This window comes from Canis lupus, chromosome 6 (assembly GCF_048164855.1).
Source record: "Canis lupus baileyi chromosome 6, mCanLup2.hap1, whole genome shotgun sequence".
Lineage (NCBI taxonomy): Eukaryota > Metazoa > Chordata > Mammalia > Carnivora > Canidae > Canis > Canis lupus.
Window position 1 is genome coordinate 58,713,198 of NC_132843.1, and position 16,463 is coordinate 58,729,660.

A 16,463-nucleotide genomic window follows, 5' to 3' on the forward strand; every position below is an offset into this window, starting at 1 on the left:
GTACCTGTGTGCATCTGGGAAAGGGCCTCGGAGGAAGCAGGAGACAGCTCTCCCTGCCTGAAGGCCGTGCGTACATCTCCCAGCCTCGCTCTTCATTTCAGTAGAGCTTATTTACCCTGCATCAGACTGTGGATGCCACCATCCTGTGGCGGACCACACTCATGCGTAGGTTTTAGGGATGATTTATGTTGACCTTTCCCTACATGTAGGCAGCAAAATACTAAGGCATGGAACATTTTTCATGGGGGGTTTCCACTTCTTGAAGACTTCCCTCTTCTAGCTGGACCTGGCAATGCAGAGTTTGCTTTAGGACAAGACACGGGGTAAGCACATCTGTTTGCACATGCTTTTGCCCGGAGGGGGGCTATTAGCAAAGGAATTTTTTTTTTTTTTCTGTAATCATGGCAGTGGTTAGCACAGAATTGTTTCCTAATTGTGGGCTAGGATAACTAGTGTACTCTATTGTTGTTTCTTTGTGAGTGTGCCTAGAGGCAATGAAATGGACACCTCTTTAATAAACAAAAAGAAAAACAAAATCAAAACAAGACTTTGTCAGACGCTCACCATGCAAAAACTCTTAAATGGACAAGATGGCTGTTCTTGATTGTCCCTGGCTCCTCCTCCACTGCCCTGGGATGCTGGAGGCCTGGAGTAAAGGCCAGGAGGCAGGGCATTTCTCTTTTCTTTTTACCAATGGGTTAAGATGAGCTCATGAAGTCAGAGATGCTCACCTGTCTCCACTTTGGAGTGGTCCATCCTGTCAGTGACCTTTTCTTGGCGGATGAGGTAATCTACAATCTGCACCCCGATTGGAGGCTCTGAGTGTTCCCACTCCAGGACTACCAGAGTGCTGCTGGGCTCATGGACCGTGGAGAGTCTCAGCCTGAGTGCAAGAAAGGGAGAAACAAGACATGGAGACCATGTTAGTTCTTTGATGCTCTTCTGATACCGGTCGCCTTCTCAAATGCTTTCCATTCGAGTCCTCCTTCTAACCTTTCTTCACCAGTCACTACAATGATCTCTCTGAGTGCCTCTCCTTCACTAGAGAGGAACAGTTCTTGAAGACCCCTGGAATCTATACTTTATTACTCTAAGTGCCTGTTACATATCAGGAACTCAACAGATGTTTGCGAATAAATAAAAAAGTAGGTGAATCAAAGATGAATGAACACCTATATCATATAGGGTCAATGGATACAGCATTCAGGGTGGCCCTTTACAGGGCTTGGAAATGTAAACTTCTGGATTTGCTCTCGAGAATAGGAGAATGTGCCTATAAAGCTCATGCCAAAGCTTACTGAGATGGTTTCTGGGAAAGCCCTATATCAACAAGGCCAAGATCAGCTCAGTTTCCATAGCATTGCCAGGATCTGCTCTGTGGGGGGAACCCTGGCTTTCCCTCTTGCTACGGGTACTAACATATTTCCTTCCTGACACTTTCTGCTGGCTGGGCCTTGCAGCAGACTTGGTTTGAGGCTATGCTCATGGGGGGCTGCACTGGGCAAGAGAAAGTTGACCACATGTCAAGTTCTCCTCAGGGTGATGTCCTGTGTCTACAAACTCAGGCTCTGATTTTGGTTTCTTTCTTTGCTTTTGGGTTTCTTTGAATACCCTAATTCCTGACTCCAGTCTTTCTTTGATTTTTCCAACTCATAGTCTCCTTCCACGCAAATTGTCCCTTCTGACCACTTTTTTGCCTTGCCATCTCATACCTCCTTGTATCTTGCAGAGATTCAATAAACATTATTGACATTCAGTGGTATGGATCCCCTAATGGTTCAAGTGGTTTCAATTTGCTGCCTTGTTGTGACTTCATATGTGTATCTCAGGTTTCTTACTGGCTTCCAGTTGCCAGTTTCTTTCTAGACCACGGACTTCTGGGGATTTTCCCAGCTCCTTCCTGCTGACTCCAGTCTCCCTCCATCACACATGTCCCTGCCATTCACCCTCATCCTTGGTCCCCATATCTCACCACCTCTCAAAGTCACTGTCCTCTGGTCTCTACTCAGTTCACAGCTGCCTGTCGCTGGTCTCACTGTGACAGGTACTACAGATGGAGCACACCAAAGCAATGGTCGATTTCAATTCAGCAAATGTTTGTTGAGCACCTATTACTCATAAGAACGTGCTTGGTGCTAAAGACGCAGTGGTGCACAAGCCAGCTCCAGTCCTTTCTTTTATGGAGTGCTCAACAGACAAACATGCAATTATACACATGATTATAATAATGTGTGATAAGGACTTTAAGAAGAAATCACGGGAGGCTGTGGGAGCAATAGCAAGGAATTCAACCAGTGGGAAAATAATACAAAACACATGCTCTTTAGTGGCTTACTATGAAGGAGTGCATAGTTTGCATATGACATTAAAGATGGATTAGACCCAAAACAGTGCGGATATTGACAAATTCATTAATTAGAGTCATATGCAGAGTGCTATTTTGAAGAAAAAAGCATTAGGAAGCTTAAGTAAGTAACTAAGCCTTTCTGAGAAGTCAGATTCTGTGAAAATGTGGACTAAAGCCGGCCTCTACTGAGAAACATGCGTGATTTACAGGGCCTCGTGTAAAACCAGAGAGCACTTCTATGTCCAATTACCAATAAACATTTAAGAAACGAAGGTCTGCTACTAAAAGGAGTGATTAAAATTGACAAGAGAAGTGAAGTCCTTAATAGATGTTCCTGCTTATGGAAATTTAGCCCAATTTGATCTTTAGCAATGACATATAGCAATGATCTTTAGCAATGACATATAGAAAGGAAATCAGCCCTAGGCTACCAATGGTTGGATCTTGTGTCCACCCGATGATAACTATTTAGTGGCTTCAGTGTGACAAAATGCAGGTAGTTTTCTTAGTTGGTGAATCCATCTAGAAGCACCATCTGCTCTTATTGGCTCCCTTTATACCAAAAGAAAGGACTTTTACTGATAATGAACTTGATTCTCTTTTCACTCAAGAGGTCCAAGTCATGGCTGTAAAGAGCAAGAAGCCAAGTGCTGGTGTATCTAAAACTATCCAATAGAGAGAGAGCATGTAGACAAGAGAAGATGCTGGTTTGTGCTGATAGCTACTGTTGTGTTCTCATCTTTCTCCGTTCTCTTCCTGCTGACCTCTGGCTCTTTGATGCCTACCCATACTTCCTTGCAACAAATTCGAGGGCAGCATCCATAGGACCAGTTTCTCACTTGCTGGTGTCCTCCTGCTGACTCAACCCTCTTACTCCCACAGATCCTGATCCTCCCTTTGGGCTTTCTTTGCCTTGCCAACCCATGGGGCCATGCCATTCCAGCTGTTCCTGCCAGCACTCTTTATTAGACACCATATGTCTGTGCTTCATTCCCAGGGCAGATGCCATAGTAGAGGCTAACGGGGTTCCTGCTCAGGCCTTAACTGTCAGGATTTACAGGAATCTGGCCAGCTCTTTTCAGCCTTCCCTTGAGGGCAAGGGAATTGGACATGTTCATCCTGAACCATCTTAGCAGTCTTTTGTACTCTGTTCACCCCTCAAATGCAGAGGGCCCCTAATGTGCACCTCTGACCCACTCTTCTTCCGAGTTGATACTTAGTTGGGAATATTCTTTCTCATAGCTGTGGTTCCATTTCTTATTTCTTTGGGGTTGATTTAAGTCTTCTTATCTCTAGTATCTATCTTCCAGACCATCTTTCCCTCTGACCACTGAATGTCTCAGTAGGACTGCCCTGCTATGTCTCCAAGATAGGTCCAACTGAACACAGCCTCTCCCTCCAATCTGTATATCCTCTGATGCTTCTTTTCTCAGCTGTGGCCTATTTATCTTCCCAGCTACTAGGGCAGAAGTCATAGGTCCATTCTCTACTTCTTGTGTAGAGAAGTTACCCACACCAGCAGTTACCCATAACCCCCTGTTGGTTCTACTACACCAGCAGTTACCCATAACTCCCTGTTGGTTCTACCTAAAGTCATCTCTCTGTTGTGTCTTCTCCACATTATCATGCCTGAGATCATGGCTTCTTAGCAGTGGTGGCTCTGCTTCCTGCTTGATGACCTTGGGAAGGTCATTCAGTCTGAACGCATTTCTTTGTTTCTTAAATGGAAGTGGTAACGGTCCTGGATGGCTCCACACAGTATTGCCACCCAGGAAATGTGTTGTTGGCCTAGCAGAGTCTCACTGCAGATCTCTCACTTTCTCCACTGCAACGTCACTTTACCCCTCTGATCTTCTGGCCATGCTGTCCTACCCTCTTCACCTTCAAGGAGAAATTCATGTGCCATTTCTTTGCTTGTGAAGCCTTCACCATTCCCCAAATTCAGACTTGACCATTCCCTTTCACACTTGACTGAAATGTCTCTTCTAACTCTTAGCAGACCATGTCTTCTACTATTACACTCTGTGTGCCTGCCTCCCCTGAGATTGAAAGCTCGCTGAGGCCAGGCCTCCCCTGAGATTGAAAGCTCGCTGAGGCCAGGCCTCCCCTGAGATTGAAAGCTCGCTGAGGCCAGGCACTGCCTCATGCTTTTCTTCCTATTACCTAGCACCGAGCCTACTGCTTTGCAATGACTGGACACTCAGTAATATATTTTGCAGAAGAATCAAGTGGAGGTGTGCACACGAATGAGAGGCAGAGAAGGGGAATCATACACCGGCTGCGGGAGGGGCGCACAGGTGGGGAGTCCATCAGCTCCAAAAGCGGTGGAGTCACATCGACACCAGTCCTCGATGACATCTCCGGTCCCTGAGCACCAGAGGGAGCTCATGGTGGCCTCCTGTAAGAGCTGCAAAAGAGGACAGAGGAAAGAGTGAGTGTCCGGAAGCCAGGGCTGAATCACCACAGGCAAGAGACAAAATCAAAGCTTTGCTTGGTCCTAGATAATGCCCAGCCAATAGGCTGTGGCACTGCTTCACCATTTTCTGATCTAAGATTCCTACCCCAGGAGACCATTTCTGGGAAGCTAGACCTCGGAGGACCTCTTGGGCACCGTTCTCTCTCAATGTAACAGTTCACCCCTGTGGTTGAGGGCTGTCACCTTGGAAGCAAGTCTTACTTCTCCCTCCTTCTCCCTCTGTCAACCCACATCTGAGGCCCTTACAACCATAACCTCTTTACCACCAACTGCCCCGACGTCTCTTCCCTCTGCCCTGTGGCACTTGGCCTTTCTCAAATGCCTCTCTGGTATCCTCTCTTGCCCTCTGCACCCTGCCCAGCACTACTTCAGCATGCCTTGTACCTCAAGTACAATATCTGTACAGATCTGCCTTGGGTTGTGATTGTGTGTGAGGCCTCCCTTTCCTGGTAGAAGGTAGAAAGAGTGAGGCATTCATTTGGGCTGCGAACTGTGCTCTAGAGCAGTGTGTCCTGGGTGAGGACTTAGGCTCTGCCAATTGCCACCATGTGACCTGGGGCAAATTAGATAAACTTGGTTTGATAAACTGGATTTAAGAGTCAAAGGGATTAGGTCACTTCCTCACTTCATGCTTTGCCTGACTGAACCAAATTCAAGTAAAAAGTCTACTTTTTTTAAACTAGGAAAACAGACTTTTCATTGAGAGAGACAGAATAAAGAGGGAACTGTGGCTGCCCGTGTAGTCTTCAATCAATCACTAGCTAAACACCTATACAGGCCTATTTCTTGGGCTAAGCATTAAGAATGCAGTGATGTGTAAGACACATACGGCCCCTGCCCACATAACTCTTGCAGCCAAATAACAAATAAGTGAACAAACCAAAGTTACATAAGTGAACAAATAACTAGGACTGGTGGTATGGGCTCCAAAGGAAAGGGGTGAAATGGGACAGGAGGGACAAGAAAGGAGGGCAATCTCACAGAGGGGTTTGGAAAGGCCTCCTGGAGGAGGTGTGTTTTTATCTGAACTTGGAGGGACAGATCAAGAGTTCTCTGGTCACAGAAGATGGGGAAGTGTTCCAGGCAGAAAAACTAGTATTAAAAGGACTTCAGCCTGGATGAAACTTGACCTCTAAAATCAACTGAGAAAAGGCTCCTCAGGCTGTAAGAGACCAAGTGAAGAGCGCAAGGTGCTCCGCAGGTGGGAGGGGGCGGAGCCTGTTACAGATGCCAAATGGGCCTGGTAAGGGGCAGTGTCACATTCTAAGGGCAGGGGAAAGCCATTAAAGTGTTTTATTTATTTTTAAAAAAATTTTATTTACTTATTCATGTGAGACACACAGAGAGAGGCAGAGACATAGGTAGAGGGAGAAGCAGGCTCCCTGCGGGGAGCCCAATGTGGGACTTAGTCCCAGATCGTGCCCTGAACAGAAGGCAGATGCTCAACCACTGAGCCACCCAGGTGCCCTGCCATTAAAGTGTTTTAAAGAGGGGAGCAACATGATCCGATCTTCAACCCAAAGGAGTAAGGACCAACACTTATTATTTTTTTTTATTCATTTTTTAACTTTTATTTATTTATGATAGGCACACAGTGAGAGAGAGAGAGGCAGAGACACAGGCAGAGGGAGGAGCAGGCTCCATGCACCGGGAGCCTGATGTGGGACTCGATCCCAGATATCCAGGACCGCGCCCTGGGCCAAAGGCAGGCGCCAAACCGCTGCGCCACCCAGGGATCCCAGGACCAACACTTACGATGACAAACATTTCTTCAAAAGTTCTAACTTTCCACCTCTGATTAACACAATTCCATGAGTTCCTACTCCCTGAATCCTGGGCTATTGGTAGCTGAAGAATGTAGGACAGGGTAGAAGAGGAGAATCAAGAAGGAGCCCTTTTGGACAGGAAGAGAAAAAAGATTACATTTTTCTTGGTATCTACAATTGTTAAGCATTGCATCCTCATTTGTTACTAGATTTAATCCCAAGTCCAGAAAAGAAATAGGATTTTCCCATTTATGTTATTATTTGGCTTTAAGGAAAGTAGCTGAACTTTAAGCCAAGTTCATCCACCCATTCATTCCTTCATTGATTTATTTCATTCATTTATTCAGCAGAGTGTCAACTACTGGTAGGCACTGGGATTCTATAGAAGAGTGAGAGCTTCTCATAGTCTACAGAAAAGTAAACAGATACGTGTGCACTCATGATAGCAGGGGCTGTAGAAGGTGTAGGGACATAGACAGTGGGGGATACCTGCAGGAACAGGGGTGGGCCTGGGAGAATAAGGAAGGGTTTGTCATAGCTGGTGATGCTTGAGTTGAAAACTGGAAGTACTGTAACAGCAGGAGTTTGCCAGTGGCAGAAATGTAGGAGAGGCTGTTCCCGGGAGAGAGAGTGACAGTCTGAAGGGTCAGATGTACAACAGAAAATATATTGTGTTTAAGGGGGTACCAGAGGTTAAAATTTAGAGAATAGGATATAAAGTATATAGAGAGTGCAACCTAACCAGGTAAGCGAGGACCAAATTGGACAATGAACTGCCCTTATAATGATATACTAAGGATTTTAGATTGCATTTAACAGATTCTGCAGAGCTACTGAATTTTCTTGCTGCAATAGGATCTGATGTATTGGGAGGATGGATTCAAGGTATCTGTGTTCCTGGTGATAGATAGATGTTAGTGAGTGACAAGAAAAGTTAGGGAAGCATATCTGGCCTCAGGCTTGGACAACTTGGTAGAAAAGAATCTCATTCACTGGGATTAAAACACAATGGTAACTGTCTAGGGTGGAAAATAGTGAGTTCAAGTTTGTTGGGTTTGAGACACCTGGTGGGTTCTATGGTTTGACCTACTGGTTTCTAGACTGTTTCTAATCACTAGACTGAAATATGGCATCATAAATGATCTAGTCCCATAGAAGGAGGCCAAGGAGGCCAACAGAGGTTAGAAAATTGGTCCCAGGGCATCCCAGGTGGCTCAGCGGTTTAGCGCCGCCTTCAGCTCAGGGCCTGATCCTGGAGACCCGGGATCAAGTCCCGCGTTGGGCTCCCTGCATGGAGCCTGCTTCTCCCTCTGCCTGTGTCTCTGCCTCTCTCTCTCTCTCTCTCTCTCTCTCTGTCTCTGTCTCTCATGAATAAATAAATAAAATCTTAAAAAAAAAAAAAAAGAAAATTGGCCCCAGACATACCAGAGGAGTAGAGGTAAGAATACATACCGAATTACTGGTGTCATGACTTAACACTTCTCTTCCTTTACTACTTTACTCTGTATCTCCACTCTTTGTGAGAAAGAGGAAGTAAGAAGGAAAAGCAGAGGAGCAGAGAGAATGAACAGAGGAGATGGAATATGTTTAAGGAATAAGAGAGAAGAAATGTGGGATGGTGACTGAAGCAGCTCAGGGCCACCTTGCCTACATGTTCAGAAATTAAACGTTCAAATATGGCCAGGTGGATGATCTCTCCCAAGTTCTCTCTTAAAACCAGTGCAGGGAGACAGGGAAGGGCTAATGTCTGGCAAGTAGGAGTTCCAGACAGGGAGATGCTAAACACAAAATTTCCTTCAGCTTCCCCATTTTGCCCATGATGCTCCTGCAGGAAGCTGGGAGTCTCTGTTCTCCTCCCACCCAGCTCTCCCCTACTCCATAGATCTGCATGCCTTGTCCCATAGGGCAGTGCTATGAGGTGCTCCCTACCTCTGCTCTTCTGGGGCAAGCACTGAGGTAAGGGCACTGGATTCAAGCCACCACAGCTTTGGGTCTCCATGGTGACACCAATCCATCCTTCTCACCATCCTTGCCAGCCCCCTAGTTTCTTTTCCACAGCTCCTCCTCCCCAGTCACTTCTACTAGAATGAAGAGGAATTCATAGGCCAAAGGAACCATTTATCCTTTTGCTCCCGTGAGAAACCTTGTTTTAAAACACTCAGTGAACTATCAGTGGCAGAAACAGAAAGGTGAGAGCAGCACACACGTGCAAAATCCCTCCTTGCTGGTCTGAGCATCACCTATGAAACAACTGTGACACACCAGGTGTCCCTTAAAAGAGGAAAGAGAAAGCAATTATCACCCTGCCTGGATGGGCACAGCTCTTGGGCAGGGAAGCAGCTCTCTGCTCTCACTATGTCTTGTCCCTCAAGGTCGCCTTTGCCTATAGTCTCAGAAGTCCCACACCCTGAGCTTTCGTGTTTTTATTCTTGTCATCGTCATCATCGTTGCTGTTGTGTGTGCTGTGACCCACTCTGTTCTTTCTGTCCTTGAGGAGATCAGAGAGCTAGGAAATGAGCTAAGCCACTGTCTCTGCCACATTTCTCCAACTTATCCTTTTGGGCCCATTCATTTTCTCATAGCACCTTTGGAAAGGGAGCCACAGAGGGAAAGGAGAAGTGGCTGGGAAATGTCATGACCTAGCAGCATAACATAAGGCAGAAGATTTGCAAGGAGGTGGTTTTTTATGGTGAGCCAAGGGCAGGAAACCATCCCCACCCCCCACCCCCAGACTAAGACCAGACTCATCGCTTTGAGACCTGTGCCTGAAGCACTCCTTCTAGCCCGATTGCAGCCAGTTCAGGCCTGGGATCTGTTAGGACAGCAGAGCCTCTTCCCATGACTGTCCCCCAGGCTTCCTGAAAAATGACTTTGGTGACTAGGAATGCCATGTCTCCTGATCTACCTTCTTTCTCCAGCCCTTGTTGCTCAAGAACCTACACAAATGCTGAGTTGTGACTCCTGAGTCATTACCATGGGTGTTGTGATGCGCTGATTTGATTTAATATGCAAACATGCAAATCTAAGCAAATTATGTGCCTGGATTAGCTAAACAAAAAGTCTCACCATCCATATTCTAGCACAGAGCTCAACTATACCCTGTCACGTCCCCAGGCCATTTGGAAAACCCTCTGTTGTTGCTGATACTTCCCTGAGTCAAGAGTCCCAGGCCTCTTACCCTCTGGGTCTGGTTATTGGTCACCAGTTCATAGATGGGGGCTGCTCTGGTCACTTCCAGCAGAACTGGCTCAGCAGGAGTGTCAGGGCTGGATGTCACATGACACAGGGGGCAGGATGAGGGGCATCGTCCCTTGCTTTGGCATTCCATGCGGACTCCAGCCGCCATGCGCTTGGTGCCAGACTCCGACAGGCTGGCGATGTATTCTGGGAATGTCAGCACCTTGGGGTCTCTTTCCCGCTCCTCTGACTCGTCAGATGGGGAGTTGCCTGCCAGACACAAAATGAAGAGGAATGATGAAGCAGGCAAAAGAGCAAGGTCTTGCGTGATCTCATGGCCCTTGAGTGCTGGAATCAAATCCTAGGAAGGTCACAAAAAATCACTGACATGTTACAGGATGTGATTCTGATGGCCTATTCAATGCAGGGAACCCGTCCTCCCAGGAACCTATTAGAGTTGGAGAGCCTTCCAAATGTGAGATCAGGTGGTTTCCCTCTGGAGAATCCTCAGCTCCACTGATCGATCCCCTCAGGGGGATGCATCTGCAGTGTCTGTGCAGGACCTACAACTATTGTCAGTAATACAAACAGTAACAACAGTGATTATTCTAAGACTCAGTATCTTCATCATAAAATGAAGATATTGATCGTACCTACCTCTAGCATTGTGTGATGAATAAACGGCAACATGTTTTTAAAGCACATAACACAGTGGCTATTGATGTCCAATCATCATCCTAACAGTTTTAAGTATAACTAGAGGTAAGGTTTACCTAAACTATGAAGCGAGATCTGTTCCGGACCTCCTTTAACTCTTAAGAGAACTCTCTGCAAGGAGTTCTACCATTGCACCCATTATATGGATGAAGGAAGCAAAGCCAAGAGCCTCAGGATCACACAGCTAGTCTGCTGTAAGCACTAGGATTTGAATGCAGTTTGGTCAGATTCCAAAGCCCTCAGGTCATTTGGGAGGAAGAGGATTTTTCTGCTTCATTATTCATCAACATATTAAAGATGTGGGAGGGAGTTTGGGCTTTTTCATAAAGATGTGCAATCCAGAGAGATGGATTTATATTGCCCTTGAATGATGAGTGAAAGATAGAGAAATTCTTGGTTTAATTTTGGTTTATTTTTCTCAAAGATGAGAAATGCCTACCTGAAAATAAATACTACTTTGTTCCCTATAGAAGAAAGCACTGCTTGGTATTTGTCTTCCAAGCCTTTGTGATTTCCCATTTAACTTATTCATGCTAGATGAAGATGGAAGTACAGTACACTGACCAAAAGCCCTGGGCTCTGTAAGAGATTCCAAAGTCTTTATGATACAGTTGCAGGTTTGAACATCAAACAATTTCATGGAGACCACTAGGCTTTTAGAAGCCAGAGGCAGATAGAGAACATTCATCCTGGGCATCTTGGACCTCTCAGGAATGTGGTACTTGATAGGTCAGATATTTGGGGGGCATGGCTGGAAGGGTTTGCAAAGGGATTCCAGAAGGTCACTGTGAGCTACAGCTCATTGACTTTCTAATAGGGTTCTCTCTCATGGGGTCCGGGGAGCTCTCTGCTTTCCTCCCCCGTGTTTGCTATGTAATGTGAACCCATTTGGAAATGTCATGAGACATATCAACACTCTTGTTCCCCAGATGAACAACCTCATTATGAGGCTGAGGCATCTTCATCCAGAAGCTCCAGTGGCATGGGACTCCTGCACATGAAAGCAAAGGACTCACTCAGTGACTATAAACGTGGGATATAATTTATTTCACATTTGCAATTGATCTAATAGCAAACCCAGAGTTGAACCAAAGCCTTTCCTGGGCTCCTAGGAGCACATAACTGCACACACCAAAACTGAGAATGATGTTATCAAGCAGGGAGGCCCAGGAGCCCACACCAGCCAGCCCCAGAGTCACTCGGAACCACTTGTCAATCCTGATTGACATTCAGGTTTATGCCACTCAGTCGACCCTGCGGCTGGGAGTATTTGTAAAGTGAGCACAATCTAGCAGAAGTCTCCTCACCCAGGCCTCAATCTTCAACAGGTTACAGGAACCAGGCAGGCAGAGATAAATGAGGTGAATGGATTCTTGATATGATTTCTAGAAAAAACAGGCCTTCATTTTTGGGAAAGTGAATGAAATTTAAAAACAAGATCAGGAAAGACATGGTGCTCCTTTTCAAGACAAAGTTTAAAAAATTTTGCTGTGCAAACCATGCCAGAGAGCTTACAGGTCTCTTGGAGGGCCCTGTGGCTCTTGCAGGTCAGATGCATTTCATCAACCCACCCACAGCCCTCCTCGGTGAGAAAGTCTTCAACAGAGGCGGGGAAAGAGTTCCCACGAAATGACCGCTAGGTGGTGATATCAAGTCTAAAATGACTTCTGAGAGAGGAAAAATCTGTGATGAGTTCTGCGTGGCCACTTTGGCACCACAGAAAACAAACGTATGGAAAACTCACACCTGGCTACTTGAAAAAGTTTGTAGTGGTACCATTTTTTTTTTCTATGAAATAGTAAAAAAATGAATGAGCAACACACTTCCATAAGATGCATCCTAAGGAGAAACATAATCGAGACAGAACTCAGAGAGACAGAAAATTAAAATCCCCTTCGATGGAGTAACATTTGCAAGGGGAAATAAGACTCCATCAAATTCCTTTTCTCTTACGTTTAATCCCCAAATACCCAGGAAGTCCACCCCCTCCCTCCCCTACCGCACACCCCATACACGTCCTTGGGTAGGATGCACCGTTCTGAGAGTCGGATGCGGCCACTAGAGGGCACTGCGCCCCCAAACACAGGGTTGCTCAGTGACCACCTCCCTGCCCTCCAGCACTCCATCAGCACCGCTTGTAATTGCTGTAAACATTGGAGGGGCTGTTCCTTGGCCGCTGTCTTCTGACTATCCCAATTAAAATCAGGATTCAGCGAATCCCTCTCAATATCCTCCAGCTCCTGGTAGGTGCAAGGTTCCGGAGGAGAGAGGCGTGCAGAGGAGGATGCAAAAGCAGATAGATGGTGGCAGACCACCAAACTCTCGTATTAAGCCTGAATCCTATTTTCCTTCTCCTGAAAATCTTCAGGTCCGTAGAAAGCGGGCCTTCTGAAGGCCCCTCCAAGTCCCATTATCAGGCAGCACAGAGCTGTCTAGAGAAGAGCTGGATTTATACAGAAGTGATGAGCAGTGAACTCCCAAAGCCATCTATTCAGGCTCCAGCAAAGAATAGAGATGTGTGTGAGAAAGAGATTTTTCAAAGAGGAAATGCATTTTCCATGCACAGTTAAAGACACAATTGGGAAATACTCCTTAAAATGATGGAGTCCGGTGGTGAAAGCCCAGATAAATCTCCCTTTGCCCAAAGAGAGCACCTATAACCATCATGTCTGTGGCAAGTGAAAGAGTAGCTCAAATCCCAAAAGCTTCAGGAGAGTCTGATCTTTGACATTTGCTTTTAACTCCCCCTCAGAGGTAGAGTGGGCAATAGACAGGTCTGTGTAGAGAGTCACAGGGAGGAGACCCCACCTTCTTTCCTTAGGGTTCAATGACTCCCCCCTCCACTGCTTACTCTAATTACAGTCCATAAGTATTTCTTGCCTCTTCTGCCCTCTAGATCCTGGGTGGAAATGTTCTAGAACTTTAAGACCCTGTCTCTTGATAAAATGGATATACAATTTCAAAAGTTACAGAGTCTCTGGACATAAGAAAGAAGCTACAGTTAAGGTCTTAAAAGATTATAATTGGCAAAGGTGATCAAGAACACCGAGGTGTGGCCCACTCTTATCCCTGTTTGCAGAATTCATCTCGTTGCTCTCAGGGAGGCTTTGGAGTCCAGCCATGACACTTAGCTTTCTTATAAGTAGAAGAACAGCCAACCTGGAATGTAGTTAACAACCCCAAAACTGCAAAGCATTTTGCAAATACAGTTTGCTATAAATAAATGCCTTTTGCTTTAGGCTAAATCTGTATCCTACAGCACACAGTGGATGAATTTCCCCAATAGAATATTGTGGAACGAGAATATTGGCATCCTTGATGTTCAGAATCTCATTGTGGATGAGCCCATGGCCTTAGGTGTGTACATACTGACCCACCTAGACTCTGGAACCATGCAAGGATGATAAAAGTGACTGACCCATCCTCATGCAGGGTCTGCTCTGCTGGTAGGAACTGACAGGTCATGGAGGTGGATTAGTTGTTATGAAGTAAATTGGTACAATTCCTCTAGGATTCTGGGACTGCTTAAGAATCTCTCTCCTGAGTTGGTGCCCAAGGCAATGAGATGTTAATGACATCACAGCTAGAACTACAGAGGTAGTTCATTAGGCAGCAAAAAAATCAAATGCAAACTAATTAGATCCTAGCTCTTGGAGACAGCTTAGGATCTATGGGAAAGAAGACATGGGGCAAATGAAACACAGCCATGGTCAACTGCGCCCTGGAGCTCACAGGCACCCTGCATTCCATCCCTCTCCAGCCAGTTCCTGTTCACACCGGGTGTCCTGGAGTTATCTGAATTCATACTTCCGTCCATGCACTCTAGCTCAGATTAGTCTCTCAGGATGTCTGGTCACATCTTTGGACAGAGGTTCAAGTCACCCTGGATGACTTAAATTGAACTCCTAGACTTGCCATAAGACAGTCTCTAAAATCTGAATAAAGTACAATGTGATGGATTAATAATCAAGGGAAAGAGGAGAGGGCGTAAACTGGCCACTTCTCTCTACTCCTCTGTATGAGACAATGAGTGCTTGGGGCCAGTCTTTATCTTGGAAACTCCTTTACCTAGTTCAGGTGTATCCATAGCCATCTTCTCTCTCTCTCCCCCCCCCCCCTTTCTCTCTTGATAAATACAGTTAGATAGACATATATCCATGGATATAAGTTTTTTGGGAAGAAAAGGGGCTGAATACAATAACTCATGATCACAGATTTAAAATTTAAAAACAAGTTAAACATAAAGAATAAAAACAAATCATTTGTAAACAGCCCCTTACTAAACTTTAAACAATCAAGTGGCAAGAACAAAGCAGTATTTCAGCAACAGCCAACTGTCTGTCTCTAGCCAGGATCTCTTCCACGAGTGTAACACAGCCTCATTAATAGCTTGCTTGGGAGTCCACCTGAACGGCCAATGGGCACCTCAAATTCGACGTGTCCCCAACCGTTGTGGTCATTCCTCCACACTCTCCCCAGCAACCTGCTCCTCCAGCAAGGTGCTAGCTCAGCAAATGGCACTGGCTTCCTCATTGCTCCACATGGAAGCCCTGGCTCTGTTGTTTGTTTTCCCTTGCCCTCTCAACCAACCACCCAGTCTTCACATTCTTTACATCTCCTAACTGTCCACTCCTCTGCTTGCCCACGGCTGCCTCAGGGGCACAGCAGTTGGAAGTGTGAGATTGAGTCAAACACTCTGGGATTGATTTCTGACCTTATCACTTGCCAGCTGTACAATCTGGGGGTGAGTTGCTTGACCTTTCTGTGCCTGGGTTTTCTCATATAAAAAGGAGATACTAACTGACCTGATTTAGTAAAGCTGTGGTAAAGATCATTGGTACAATTCACAAAGAGAGTTTCACAGTGTCTGGGATGGAGTGAGTACTCTCTAAAATTAATTATTCTCACAATGCCTGTCTACTTGTCTGCCCTGCCCACCAGCCACACCATCAAACGGGCTCCTTGCACAGCAAAACTGTAATATCCCACAGTGCCTAACAAGTAGCTAATGCATTTGACAATTCATTAAGCAAATATTTATTGAATGCCTACAAATGTTTGTCGAATTAATAAGTCATTTATAAGGACTTGTAGACAAAATGACTAGGTGCTAACTAGACTGGCTGGGTTTCAATTCACTTCCCTTCTTGCTGTCCTGGGTTCTTTTGAGGTTTTTCTAGTTTCCTCCTACAGAGAGGACATCAATCCAGAGCAAGTTCCACTCCTTTTGGGTACAAACGTGAACTGGCCTGAGATGATCTGGTCACAAAGATTTAAGGAAATACTGCCAAAGTACATCTTGCAAATTGCATAAAAACACACATAGGCATCCCAAAGGTTACTGATGTACATTGAGTTAAGCTTAAGAAAAGGAGCAGCCAACTGTGGCACTGAGGAGCAGACAGTGGTTCTCCTGTGACTGGTCAGTGTGGGAAAGTTGTAGCCACTAATGTCACAAAGGGGCCAAAGGATCTGGTTGGTGTCCTGGGCCATGGGCACCAAATAGTAGCTGAGGTGGAAAGCATATTGCTGTGGGGGGGTAGGCAGCTCTGGAAGCTGAGTGACAGCACTTGTACCAGGATTCAGCATCACATATTCCACTTCACGAGAAAAAAAAAAAAAAAAAAAAGACAGTGGTTGTAACAGCCAGAGTGGGCGGACATTCCAGACTACAAGAATGATCCTCAGTATGAAACACGAAAACCCGTGTCTTCGGCAGTTTTCCTACTTTGCACCATCTCAGCCTGTACATAGGAGCCCACCAAAGCTTCCAGCCACACATTCATCATTACTCATTAGCTCAGAGGAAGCACATCTTTGGGGATGTGCTTTTGGGATTCAATACTGGAAAACCATTGGTTCACGATTGTCCAACATATTCAGAAACAGTTCCAACTCCATAGCGTTTATATTCCTGTCCTTTCTTACAAATTAATTTACAATTTTTTTAGACATCTTTTTGTCAGAGTCTAGTCTTTAC

The 16,463-nt window shown here is 45.6% G+C and overlaps 1 protein-coding gene across 5 annotated transcripts in view; it reads right to left on the bottom strand.

Moving 5' to 3' along the window:
• ASTN1 (astrotactin 1) overlaps nucleotides 1–16,463 on the bottom strand; it is a 299,188-nt gene that overhangs the window by 25,154 nt on the left and 257,571 nt on the right. For all 5 annotated transcript variants that reach the window (XM_072830739.1, XM_072830737.1, XM_072830738.1 and 2 more), the window contains exons 17-19: nucleotides 9,768–10,036; nucleotides 4,621–4,754; nucleotides 732–883 (exon numbers count right to left, since the gene is read on the bottom strand). In XM_072830739.1, coding sequence (XP_072686840.1) covers nucleotides 732–883; nucleotides 4,621–4,754; nucleotides 9,768–10,036 — 555 coding nt within the window. The remainder of the gene's footprint in view (nucleotides 1–731; nucleotides 884–4,620; nucleotides 4,755–9,767; nucleotides 10,037–16,463) is intronic.